General features: G+C 46.0%; 1 protein-coding gene across 6 annotated transcripts in view; it reads left to right on the top strand.

Annotated features, from left to right (window-relative positions):
* EDF1 (endothelial differentiation related factor 1) overlaps window positions 1-13,747 on the top strand; it is a 70,499-nt gene that overhangs the window by 321 nt on the left and 56,431 nt on the right. For 5 of the 6 annotated variants that reach the window (XM_075834749.1, XM_075834750.1, XM_075834754.1 and 2 more), the window contains exons 2-4: window positions 6,032-6,083; window positions 7,433-7,593; window positions 11,804-11,897. In XM_075834749.1, the coding sequence (XP_075690864.1) occupies window positions 6,032-6,083; window positions 7,433-7,593; window positions 11,804-11,897 (307 nt within the window). Of the gene's footprint in view, window positions 1-6,031; window positions 6,084-7,432; window positions 7,594-11,803; window positions 11,898-12,447; window positions 12,892-13,747 lie in introns of those variants that run through there. The other variant, XM_075834755.1, reaches the window with a different exon arrangement.

Here is a 13,747-nt window from a genome sequence, read left to right as displayed (position 1 = left end):
GAGTCACGTTTTGCCTGCCCTCCATCCGCACAGCAGGGGGCGTGTATATATGTAACATGGGAGCTTACTCAGGCCTGTCCAACATGGCAGCTATAGTTGTAAGACCCAGTTTACAACATGTGGGTCCTTTAAGATAAGCGTCACCACTGGTATCAGGCAGCCGCTTATCTCCATTTCTCCATTTATTTATTTTTAAAAAGCTCATCCAGTTTGATATCAATTAAAGGGGAATTCATATGATATGCCATAAATGTCCGATAGATATGGGTCCCAGCTCTGGACGAGGGGGCGCCGCTCCGACCTCCGGTACCCGCACCTATCAGACCTATCGTGCCGATGTCCGAGATGGAAGCCTAATGATTGTGTAACAACAAGTTTCTGCAACACTCTACTCGCTGCTTGCTGTCAGTGAACAGAAACCATATTGTTTACATGCAGAAGCTGAAAAATACTACATGCCTGATGCTTCTCGCAGCTGAGGGTTTGTTATTCTCTCATGTCTAGACCATCTCTAAATTGACCTGCATGGTATACATGGTACGGGGTCTGGTGTATGCTGCGCACTTAAAGGGGGTCTCCGCTTTGGATAATCCCCTCTTGTTAGAAGGGTCTTGACAATAAAACGAATACAAAGTGTCCAGGGATCTGCGGGTAACCCTGGCAGTAATTATTTACACGAACGTGTGCGTTTTTCGCGCGGTCCAGTTCCGTGTGTCATTAAGTGTTTGGGTCGTGTCTGCGTTATTTTCGCGCGTATGCCATCCTTATGTCACGCGGTTTTGACGTTTACAAAATGAAGGAGGTGGTTTTCTTTTTGTCATCATTTTTTGAGCAACTGTTGCGCGAATCACGCGAATCCGTGTGATGTCCGTGATTTTCACGCACCCATTGACTTCAATGGGTGCGTGATGCGCAAAAGACGCCCAAGTCTAGGACATGCAGTGATTTTCATGCAGCGTGAAAAACGCTGAATGTCTGAATGGCCCCATTGACTTGCGTAGGTCCGTGCGACGCGCGTGATTTTCACGGACGTGAAATACGCTCGTGTAAATAAGGTCTAAGTGTTCAGTTTCCCGGCAGCGCCACCACAGGACAAATTAGGTATTACACGTTGTCCATTCATATCAATGTGTTTTGTTGTGTGTAATACAGAGAAGGTCCTCCAGGGACGCTCTATATAACCGCTCTTGAGGATCCCCCCCTCTATTAACTCCGAACTCCCTAATAGGGTGTATGACAATGAGTTATCTAAACTAGACAACCCCTTTAAAGGTGATTCTTACCCTGAAAACACTTCCCGATTGAGCGCACGGCGTCCGGCTAGGAGATGTGATGAGGAATAGCGGAGCTGTAGATATATGTATACACCGCTAGTCCCACTACAGCTGGCAGGCTACGTGCTGCCCCACATACCCGCCCTGTCCCTGGCATGCTGAGAGTTGTAGTTTTGCAGCAGTTGGAGATTTGTGCTCCACAGTAATGCAGAATTAATAACGGGCTGGTGGTTGGCAGCAGACGTGGTGTACAGAGGGCACAGACGCTGGACTTTCCCCAAATAGGAGTCACCGGGAGGAGTAGCTCTGGGCAGGAAGCGTTTATTACTTGTTTTTCCTATTTTACCTGCTTCATCACTTACAGGAGTTGTTATCCGGGGGTCGGCAGAAGAAACTTTGTGACCTCTGTCGATGCCTTGGAACATATAAGGCTGAGTTCACACGTCGCAGATTTGATGCAGATCTCGCCCTTAGCATAGCAAAGGGTAAAATCTGCGACAAATCCTCAACGTGTGAACTCCTCTTAAGGGCTCATTCAGATGAGCGTGAATCTCGTCCGCGGGATGGCCGTCACACGGACGCTTGTATTTCAATGGGGACATTCAACGGAGCGTGTGAAGGGCCCTTCAAAAAATAGGACATGTCATAAATGTCAGATAGATGCGGGTCCCACCTTTGGGACCTGCGCCTATCTCTAGAACGGGGCCCCTAAACCCTGTTTTGCATCTGTCGGCTGATTTACGACCATGAAGGTTAAAACAGCGCAGCTCGCTGAGCTACGCTGTTTTCGTAAGCCTCGTTTAACTGAACGGTAGTTACGGAAACAGCGTAACTCACATGCTACGCTGCTTCCGTAACGGCTTTCACTACTATGGGAGTTACAGAAACAGCGCAGCACAGCGAGCTTGGCTGTTTTCGTAACTCCCATCCGTAAAGTCAGGAAGTGGTTGGGAGTCAGTGATCGCAGACAAAGCTAGAATGGGGTTTAGGGTGCCCCGTTCTAGAGATAGAGGTGGGACCCGCATCCATCTAACGTCCCTCCTGGGAACACCTTTGCGTTCGTGCTCCGTTCAAGCTTTCCGTCAGAACCGAACCCTGACTGAAACAAACTGAAACCATAGGTTTCCGTTTGCATTGCCATTGATTTCAGTGGTGACGGATCCGGTTCAAATTGTTTCTCTCATTTGTTTAAAGGTTCCGTCATTTTGACGCAATCAATACTGTAGTCGACTGCGCCATTCATGCCGTCAAAACGACAGAACCCTTTCACAACGTCGACAAACGGAAACCATTTGCATCGGAGCCGTCACTATTGTAATCAATGGCGATCCAAACGGAAACCTGTGGTTTCCGTTTGTTTCAGTCAGGGTTCGGTTCTGACGGAAAGCCTGAACGTTGCCCTGACGCAGGTGTGGACGAAGCCTTATATACAACTAGAGCAGGTCCAGTGATGTCTTGTATTGTTATCTATTACATAGCGATGTGCGCACTGGATGCGGCGGATGGTTCTGTGCTCTGTCCGATGCCCAGATCTGCAGTCTTATAAAACCGTAAGACCATGTTCAGACATGGCGGAGCTTTTGGCCACTTGGGTAAGTTTGCGGGTGTTGGTGCCGTGCTCCACCCCCATCGTCTCGCCCGCTGTGTATATTTGTTTATGGATACGTAAAGCCCCATTGTATCTAGTAGAGACCGGTGTGGAGAAGACTCCAGTGTATTATCTTCTGGGGAATTGTGCGGCTTTGTTACAGTTTCTATTTCTGTAGAACATCAAATGCAGAAGTCTCTCGTGACGAGGTGTAAACAATCATTGCTGTTGTATCGCAGCCTCTGTTCACGTGTTTTGTATAATGCGCACATCTAGGGGTCATGTGTGGGCTTGTCTCACCACTGACAGCACCTTATATATGGCAGCCACCATGACTAGTCAGACATTTCCCCTGCAGGACAAATGTGGCGTTACATGGCAGTCCGTCACATCAGCTTACACAGCACCTCTTGGTTCTGGCTCATAAAAGGGAGTCCTGACCAGGGGACCCCCCTCTATGACATCCATGTGCCCTCCCCCTGGAAAAATGAGCTTTGATCGCTTTATTTATTTTAATGTCATTGGAGTCAGATGTTTCTAATCTCTACAGCAGCTCGAAGATGGTAAACTGGTGTGGATTATGAGTACCTATACAATTATAGACCATTGGGTTACGCCAAGAAATTATACGTCCACGCAAATCACAAAACGAAACTCAATACCTATGAAAGATTACAAGGACAAATCGTATATCCGAAAGATAAACACATAGCACAAATTATGTACCATGACAGTATAAAACAAACTTTATTTATAATGCACATAACCGCAAATTGGCCATCACAAGATAAAAACAGTATAACACACGTTTAAAAAGGAAAGTGTGGAGAAACAACGTGAATAATCCATATAAAATGCTAGCACAATGTAAACATTATGTGATGTAGTATAGTACAGAAATCTACATCCAAAGATTATATATCATAAGCCAAATTAGAAGAGGAGGCCGTAGATGTGTTATACACCCAGCCACAAGGCACAAAATTGTGCACACCTATACAAAATGCAGAGCTAGGGCTGAACAAATAGACCCAAAACTGGCCCTACTTCATGGGCTAGGAGAACTGTACAAACCCGTGGATTGCATGGTGGATCATACACGAAATAACTCCAACACTGACCGCCCCCGACGCGCGTTTCGCCGTCAGCTTTCTCAAGGGGTGTGGATTATACCTGCTGACCTCTGTGTTCTTCTGAAAGTAGCGGCAGCTACTGAGCGACACGTCTATTAGTGACGGCGTTGTTGTTTACTGTTAAAAGCGTTGTAGTTCGCTGTTTATGTGGGATAATTCTATATGTGGAGTCACTGTACATACATTACAGTACTGATCCTGATTTACATCCTGTATTATACTCCAGAGCAGCACTCACTATTCTGCTGGTGGAGTCACTGTGTACATACATTACATTACTTATCCTGTACTGATCCTGAGTTATATCCCATATTATACTCCAGAGCTGCACTCACTATTCTGCTGGTGGAGTCACTGTGTACATACATTACATTACTGATCCTGTACTGATCCTGAGTTACATCCTGTATTATACTCCAGAGCGGCACTCACTATTCTGCTGGTGGAGTCACTGTGTATATACATTACATTACTTATCCTGTACTGATCCTGAGTTACATCCTGTATTATACTCCAGAGCGGCACTCACTATTCTGCTGGTGGAGTCACTGTGTTCATACATTACATTACTTATCCTGTACTGATCCTGAGTTACATCCTGTATTATACTCCAGAGCTGCACTCCCTATTCTGCTGGTGGAGTCACTGTGTACATACATTACTTATCCTGTACTGATCCTGAGTTACATCCTGTATTATACTCCAGAGCTGCACTCACTATTCTGCTGGTGGAGTCACTGTGTACATACATTACGTATCCTGTACTGATCCTGAGTTACATCCTGTATTATACTCCAGAGCTGCACTCACTATTCTGCTGGTGGAGTCACTGTGTACATACATTACATTAGTTATCCTGTACTGATCCTGAGTTACATCCTGTATTATACTCCAGAGCTGCACTCACTATTCTGCTGGTGGAGTCACTGTGTACATACATTACATTACTTATCCTGTACTGATCCTGACTTACATCCTGTATTATACTCCAGAGCTGCACTCACTATTCTGCTGGTGGAGTCACTGTGTTCATACATTACATTACTTATCCTGTACTGATCCTGAGTTACATCCTGTATTATACTCCAGAGCTGCACTCACTATTCTGCTGGTGGAGTCACTGAGTACATACATTAGATAGATGCAAATCAGCAGCACATGATATTTTCTCTAAAGTGGGTGCACGCCTCCTAGGTCACAGTCCAAGAGTGACCCCCTCAATCGGGACAAAAAGAAAATGAGGCAGCACTACCAGATATTTGGATAAAGATCCTTTTATTCCACGTGCGACGTTTCAGCTTCAGCCTTTCTCACACTGAAACGTCGCACGTGGAATAAAAGGATCTTTATCCAAATATCTGGTAGTGCTGCCTCATTTTCTTTTTGTCTCGATTGAGGGGGTCACTCTTGGACTGTGACCTAGGAGGCGTGTACCCACTTTAGAGAAAATATCATGTGCTGCTGATTTGCATCTATCTAATGTATGTACTCAGTGACTCCACCAGCAGAATAGTGAGTGCAGCTCTGGAGTATAATACAGGATATAACTCAGGATCAGTACAGGATAAGTAATGTAATGTATGTACACAGTGACTCCACCAGCAGAATAGTGAGTGCAGCTCTGGAGTATAATACAGGATATAACTCAGGATCAGTACAGGATAAGTAATGTAATGTATGTACACAGTGACTCCACCAGCAGAATAGTGAGTGCAGCTCTGGAGTATAGTACCGGATAATTACTACAGTGACTCAACTTTCTACGTAGATTAATTCTCTATTTAAAATGGTGATAATCATTTAATCTTTAGCTTATGTCTGGCAGCTTTTTTTCTCAATGCTATTCGTGTTTGGTACACAGGAGAAGCTCTCAGCCCTGTTAGAAGCTGGTTCGGTAGACTGGGTTTGGTGAGGATGTTATTATATAAGAATGGTGACCTCACTGGGAACATTGATGCGTGTGGCGGCCGAGATATTATGAGATCTTCATTCACAGCTTTTGGCATTAATATGTTTCTTATGTTTGTGTCTTGCAGGCAGTCATTGCAGCTCAGAGAAGAGGAGAAGAGCTGGAGACTTCCAAAAAATGTAAGATCCACCAATGTTTCATCGGGTGGGGGTGATTGTCCATTATATGGCCACTTATGGTAAACCGATCCAAACTGGAGACCGGATGATGATTAGATTGTCCGCTAGAACCTTAAATGAAATATCAGACTCGCATTGTTAGCGGGGCTTTCTGATTTCTACACCCCTCAGCCATATGCTGAACACTGGAACCCCCCACCCTTTGCTGGAGGTAACCGTTACAGTAGATGGACGGTTAAAGGGAATGTGTTGCCAGCAAAACATGTGTTTTTTTTTTTGTTTTTTTTTTTTAATTAAACATTTAGTGTGTAGGTGATTAAACATTGTTCAAATTTTTTTTATTTTTTTCACGAGTCAGGAAATATTATAAATTAGATTCTAATTTATAACATTTCCCAGTGCTGGTCACTAGATGGAGCAATTCCCAAAATTGCAGCATTGCATGTGGTAAAGCAACCACATTGCTTTTTGCTGCAAAATTGGGAAAAAAGCACTCACTCTAGTGAGCTCTGAGAATCCCCCCCTCCTTTATCCTGGCTAGTGCCGGGATAAACGAGGGGATTGAACGGTCTAACCTCCTACACTGTGTGTCGCCATTTTTTGAGCTAACACACAGTGTAGTAGGTTTACATACAGTAGTAAACACACACAAACACGAACATACATAGAAATCTCTTACCTGCTCCTGCCGCCGCGGCTCCCTCCGGCCCGTCCGCTGCCGCTGGTCCAAGTGCACAAGTCCGGAAGCCGCGACCGAAAGTAGTAATCTTACTGTCCGGCCGCGACTTCCGGTCCACAGGAAAATGGTGCCGGACGGCGCGCATGTCAAATTGGACTGTGTGGGAGCGGCGCATGCGCAGTTCCCACACAGACGGCGTACACAGAAGTGGATGGGACGGGACCCGTTCGCAGTCCCTATGGGCCTGGAGCTGCCGTATTCCATGTCTGTATGTGTCGTTAATCGACACATACAGAAATGGAAAAAAATATGGCAGCCCCCATAGGGAAGAAAAAGTGTAAAAATAAGAAAAAGTAAAACACAAACACACAAATAAATATAAACGTTTTTAATAAAGCACTAACATCTTTAACATATTAAAAAAAAAAATTGTGATGACACTGTTCCTTTAAGCTTTATTCTGCGTACAAAGGTGTTTTAGTAGATCTATTCTGGCTTTTATAGTTCTAGGATCAGCAACTGAATTGCACACATTGTATGCAGCTTTTATCTAGATTAAATATGGAGCTCTGATTCTGCTGTGTTGTTGTTGTAGATCCGCAATTTTTTGTGTAAATGCTTTAGACGTAGAAAACCTTCCTGATTTATGTGTTGTCACTTCTGTCACCAGGGTCTGCAGGACAGAACAAGCAGCACGTTATCACAAAGAACACAGCCAAGCTGGACAGAGAGACCGAAGAGCTGCATCACGACAGAGTGACGCTAGAAGTGGGAAAAGTCATCCAGCAGGGCCGACAGGGCAGGGGCCTGACCCAGAAGGACCTGGCCACAGTAAGCACTTAGGAAACTTAAGCCTAGTGATTAATTATTGGATTTTTGTACTCGCAGTAAAATCCTTTTCTCATTGGGGGAAACATCACTATGGGTACAGGACCCTGCCACTAGGAGGCTGGCGCTAAGTAAGAAAGAATCTTCGCTCCACTTAGGCAGGCCATACCCTGCCCACAGACACTGAGCTATTACATTTGTACAGAAGCAGTAGGAGAAGAAAAACACAACATATCAATCGTCCCGGGAGAAAAAAACAACCAGAACCAAGTTCCTGGGCCTGGAAAACAAGAGTCCGGGATCTGTGTCCATTATTGAATTCAACGAGAAATGGATTTTACAGTGAGCACAAATGTCACTGGGGGGACCGCAATATAGGACGTCCAAAAAGTAGTCCCAGTGGATGGGCCCATGAAATGAGCCGTGTGACCCGCCTGACGCACATAAGCTTGGACCACCTAGTGACCCAGACTGGCATCAGTCACCAAGTTTTCCCAGAATAATTCCCTGGCTGCTTCTGTGAAGTGCAGGTAGCAGTCTTGCAAACTTCAGAGACAGAAGGTTATCGTACCACTCAGGATGCACCAACAGCCCAAGTGGAATTGACGGGAACCCGAAAGGTAGGAATATTCCCCTTGGATGGATAGTTTTCCAAAATCACAGACCGAATTCCTTGAGCAATAGTATCCTTGGAAGCCACCAGGCCCTTGCGCGGCCCTTTGACAATCACAGAAAGAGAATAAGGGCCGGTTCACATTAGCGTTCGCTTTCCGTTCAGGGGTTCTGTCGGGTGAACCCCTCAACGGAAAATCAAACGGAAACCGTAGCTTCCGTTTGCATCACCATTGATATCGACTGCGCTATTGATTGTCGAATAAACGTAAACCTGCCAGAATGGTGACAAACGGAAACCATTAGCAATGTTTCCGTCACCATTGATATCAATGGTGATGCAAATGGAAGCTAAGGTTTCCGTTTGACTTTCAGTTGAGGGGTTCACCCGACGGAAAGCGAACGCTGATGTGAACAGGCCCTTAGTGTGAGAAGCAGGGATTCTTTTTCGAGAGAAGGGACGGAACATCACCTTATCCTTATTGATGTCCAGGAAGGGAGATTTACGGGTTACTGCTGTCTGATGGAAGTAATGGCCACGGAGAAAGCCACGTTCTAGCAGAGCAACTGGAGGGAGATGTCTCACAATGGTTTGAGAAGGAAAGCCTGAAGAGCCCCCAGCACCACGTTAAGGTCCCAACGTTCAGTAGGATGTGTGAAAGGGAGTGACTGCATGAGCCCCACACGGCATAAAACCTCTTTACCTGGGAATGTATAGTCACCATGTGTTGTAAGAGGATAAAGAGAGCAGAGATCTTTTGTCTTGTCAGAGCAACTTCACCCGGATATTTCAGATGGGTCGTAGCAGAAGAATCTGACCGACCTCCTCCCAACTTATACACACTTTAGATCTTGGACGGCGGACTCTGCTTCCAAGTAGGCCCTCGCCAGCCTTCCCTTTACCCGTAGACTGTTTGGCAAGTGTTTGGATGAAATCATCTCTGATGCTACTGGTGGCAAGAGTTCCCCAATACCCATTTTTCCAAGCTCTTCGTTCGCTTCTCTCTCAGGAAGTCGTCGTTCTGGTTCCACAGTCGTAACTTTACAAGGACTCGATTCAAATCTCTTCTGTTCCCAAATAGGTTTGGTCAGTCAGACCCATCTTCGACCTGAAGAAGCTGAATTGCTTTGTTTGCATTTGACCATTCAGTCCTTGGTCAGTGGTCGTCTTTCTAGAACAGGGTGAGTACCTTTCTTGTATCGGTATCCACAATGTCTTTCTCCACACAACCATGGTAAGGGCCCGCCAGCATTTCCTTTGGTTCCCGGCTGGTTCTCAACGCTTTCAAATTGTTGCGCTCCTTTTCTGACCCTGCGGATCTTCAGCAAGATCTCTGTCAGAGGAGTCGCTGTGATCTCTTACCTCAACAATCCATTGGTCACGGAGAGAAGTCGTCCCTGGTGCCAGCCCAGCACATCCTCCGGTCAGCCAAAATATTTCTCCAGGGACGACGAGATCAGGGCTGCTGGCTCTAATTAGTCGGGGGTCTTTCCTTCCTATTTGCTTTTGCATGTGGGTACTCGGCAAGATGGTGTCAGCCTTTGCAGAGAACTATCCTCTCACGCTTGGACAAATCTCAGGATTGCCTGGACAACTTGATTCTCCTATCTCTACAGGGTTCTCAGGAAATCTCCAGAGCCGTTTTTCAGGGTGGTCTTTTCTGCCCCTCCACAAGCTCCTGATCTCCTTGCATGCCAGTCCCTCCGGTTGTAGGGCAGTGTTGGCCCTGGTTCAGGTCACTCTGTTGATAAAAAAAAAAAGAGTGCAGCTACAGATCAATCTGATGGAATCGAGAGCCACCTCCCTGTCCCTTCAAATCCCGAGGGCCCTTGTTTGCTCCACTTCATGGGATGCGTTCTGTACCTCTTTCCTCCCCTTTTCCTGCTACCAAGAGTCCTCAATGTGGAGAGCATTGCAGCAATCCTGGCGGCCTCTGAGTGACTTCGCCGGGCCTGGTACTCTCACCTCTTCTATCTGCTTGCAGACGTGTCATGGCGACTTCGCTCCGACACTACCTCCGTTTCCAACGTCTGCTATTAAACGCCATTTTACCTCCGTTTCACTTAATGGCGTGGCAGTTCAAGCCGAGGTTTTCAGGTACGGGAGGCTTTGGTTACCTGTAAAGGATTTCCTCGTTCGCTGGGGTTTGTGATATGTCGAGGCTGTGACCATGGAAGGCCCCTCAGCCTGTGAGGTGGTGGGGGAGTCATCCTGAACATGTAAGGTGTTCCTGACAAGCCCCATCGTTTCTTACATGTCAGCTGCGTGTCTTGTTCTGTGTCAGAGGGGACCGACTGATCCTGCAAAGAGGTGGTGTCCCCGGTGGTAACCCTAATGGGATGCCTGCGAAGAACCCAGGGAAAAAGGAGATCTGTTCCTGGGCCTTTTACGTGGTCTTCCACAGCAAAGATGGCGTAATAGCCCTGGGGAGAATCCAGGCGGTGCTTTGATCTGGGCTGGAAGGCGTTCCAAGGACTCAAACACAGACTGTGAGAGAAGGACTCTTCGGTGACCTCTCACATAGTGGTGTTAATGGCCTGCGGAAGCAAAGAAAGGCTTCAGTGACCAGCGGTGATGGGAGCGTGGGGCACAGAACTGTCTGGTTTCCCCGAAACCGTGGAGGGTTGACAAAGGGCAAGAAATGTTAAAATAATTAAATAACCGCAGACCTGAGAATTGGTTACGTCTGCCTCCTATGGACACTAAGCGAAAGCTGAATATCTCAATGTCTGTGGGAGGGGCTTGGCCTGCCTGGGTGGAGCTAAGACTAGCCGTCCTAGTGGCCTATACCCATGGTGCTGTGTCCCCCAATGATAGAAGTGAGAGAACTTGTGACTATTTTTTGTTGTTTTGATTGCTTAACCCTTTCCCACCCCATGACAAAACTATGTAAAAGTAGTAAAATATGGGGAAAAAAAACGATATAAATTTGGTTTCACAATAATTGTACTGAGCAGCAGAATAGTGACATGTCAGAAGTTTGGATTGGTGGGGGTCCGAGCACTGAGACCCCCACCACTTGCTAGAACGAAGCAGCTGAAGGTCTTGTGTGAGCGCTCGTGTCTGTTTGGCTTTTTCCGGAAAGCCGATGTATTGGAGTACGGGCCCATAGACACTCTGCGTCCGTACACGATACATTTATTTACGGAAAAAGCAGAACAGACACGAAGCAGCCGAGCGCTCACACCAGACCTTCAGCTGCTTCGTTCTAGTGATTGGTGGGGGTCTCAGTGCTCGGACCCCCACCAATGCAAACTCCTGACATGTCAGAAGTTTGTCGAACCCTTCGCTGCACTTCAAAGGGGTTTTCCACTTCAGGCATTTTATTCCACTGAATATCCAAATGTCTGCCCCCCCCCCCCCCCCCCCCCCAGGCTATTTCTGTAATACCAATAGACCTGAATAGTGAGAGCCCCGCACATAAGTGTCCACCCCTCTATTCAAAGGACCGTTTTGATAGGTGGGCCTCAGAGGCGGATATGCCATAAAGGTCTATAATGGGAATACCCCCTTTGAATTAACCATTTAACTTGTTAGCATCCTATGAAATGATGGTGTCCTCGCCCCTAACATTTTATCCTTTTTTTTATTTTTTTAAAGAAAATAAATGAGAAACCACAAGTGATTGCCGATTATGAAGTTGGAAAAGCGATTCCAAGCAACCAAGTCATGGGGAAGATTGAGAGAGCAATCGGTGAGTGTCCGACTAGTGTCCGGTATGAGCCAAACTCCAGCAGCTCATGTGGCTCCATCCTTAGAAGATTGACTTATTCCCATCTTAGACATTTACAACACATCCATATCCCGTACAGGAGACAGCGGGGGCTCCCACCTCTGGGACCGCACCGATCAGACATTTGTCACGTCTCCTGTGGTTATGTCTAACATGGGAATACCCCTTTAATCTTCTGCTGTACTTTTTGTTTCATTATCTGTCATTTATATGTTCCCTCCGTGCATCCCCCTCCCCCACGCACGCTCCAAAAACACTGGCTTGATGTGAAATTTGCCCTTAATATTTTGTGCGCTTGTATTGGCGAAACTAAATTGCACCCTCCTGCGAGCGTAACGTGTAGTGATGTGTTATATGTCGCTTTATAAATGAGGCCCAGAACCCGTCTGTATTGCTCCCCCCGCATGGCATGGCTGCTTCCTCTGTGTTGACCTTCTAATATCTGGAATATTCTTCGTCTCTATTGTTATTGGACTTGTACAAACCCGGCTCCTTCCTGACTGTCTTTCAGGTCTCAAGCTGCGTGGAAGGGATATTGGAAAACCACTCGAAGTGGTCCCCAAAACTAAATGAAAATAAAGCCTCGAAATCAGTGCTCCCCAGCTGATCTCGACCAGTCTCTCTTCTGAGCAGACTGGCACTTTACATTGCCAAGCAGAACACGTGGGGGTTATCGGACTATAAACTAGATGGGACAGAATGAACGCAGTCTTCTTACCTGCTGTCAAATAATTAGCGCATTTCTTCCAGATCCAAAAAATATGAGCCACGAGGTTCCTGCCGAGACGGGCAGGCGCTGGGTGGCTAGCAGTTTGCTTTGGGGGTTTTTGTTTTGTTTTTGTTTTTTTTGTTTTTTATTTCAGCAGATAGGAGGCGCTGTCCCTCCGTTTATATAAATTCTCACATCCTTTCTTGTATGTAATTGTAAAATAAAAATTATCTTCCTTCACCGAAATTATTTCTAAACAACTTCCAGCAAACGACAGAACAGCGGAGTAATGTGTGCAGAGAAACGCGTCTGATGCTGCGCCGTGTACTGGGGGTCATTCCTAGTGAGATCCTGCGAAAGACGACTGATGTGAGGTTTCATGAAGTGCCCGCTGTGCCTGAATGATGGTGTAGGTAGTCCCCGTGTGGTGGTAGTGGGTCAGTGATTGGCACTGGAGGATCCATGGTAAGGGTGCCCCTGTTACGGGTCATATCCGTGCACAGGAAAGCGGAAGATCTATACAATGAATGGCTCGTTCTTTTTTTCTTTGACTGGTGTTCTACATTTTTTCGTGTGCAATATTATCTTTTAATTTTGTATTTGTTTGTTCCAAAGCGACGATCACAATATCATTTTTCTATTACAATATTGATGTCAACGTCGACAAATGTTTGCTGTTTTTGTGGTAATGGTGCAGCTTTTCAGGTTTGTTCGCACAGCTGTAGTGTCGCTCCATGTACCCGTTATGTGATGATCTATGCATGTAGACATGGAAATGTATGAACTCTGCACATCCTGCTCTTTTATTTTGAGGAGGTTTTGTGCGTCTCTGCTGGGATCAAACTTTTAGCCACAAACACCATGTTTTACGCATAATTTATATATTATTTTTTTTTATTTGGGGCTACGGTTAGATGTAAAATTGCATGACGGTGTCCGTGAGTGTTAAGTGCTGGGGTGGCATTTTTACAATGTGTAAGTTGTCTACTTTCATAAACTATACGGCTATGGGTTTACGTATTTTATTTTAGAATTTTAGGTTTTATCGGTTTATGCCAAGTGTAAAAATTGGATAGGAAATAAAAGGATTGGACCGGTAGAG

This window comes from Rhinoderma darwinii, chromosome 8 (assembly GCF_050947455.1).
Source record: "Rhinoderma darwinii isolate aRhiDar2 chromosome 8, aRhiDar2.hap1, whole genome shotgun sequence".
Classification (NCBI taxonomy): domain Eukaryota; kingdom Metazoa; phylum Chordata; class Amphibia; order Anura; family Rhinodermatidae; genus Rhinoderma; species Rhinoderma darwinii.
This window is presented reverse-complemented; position numbering and strand designations above follow the sequence as displayed.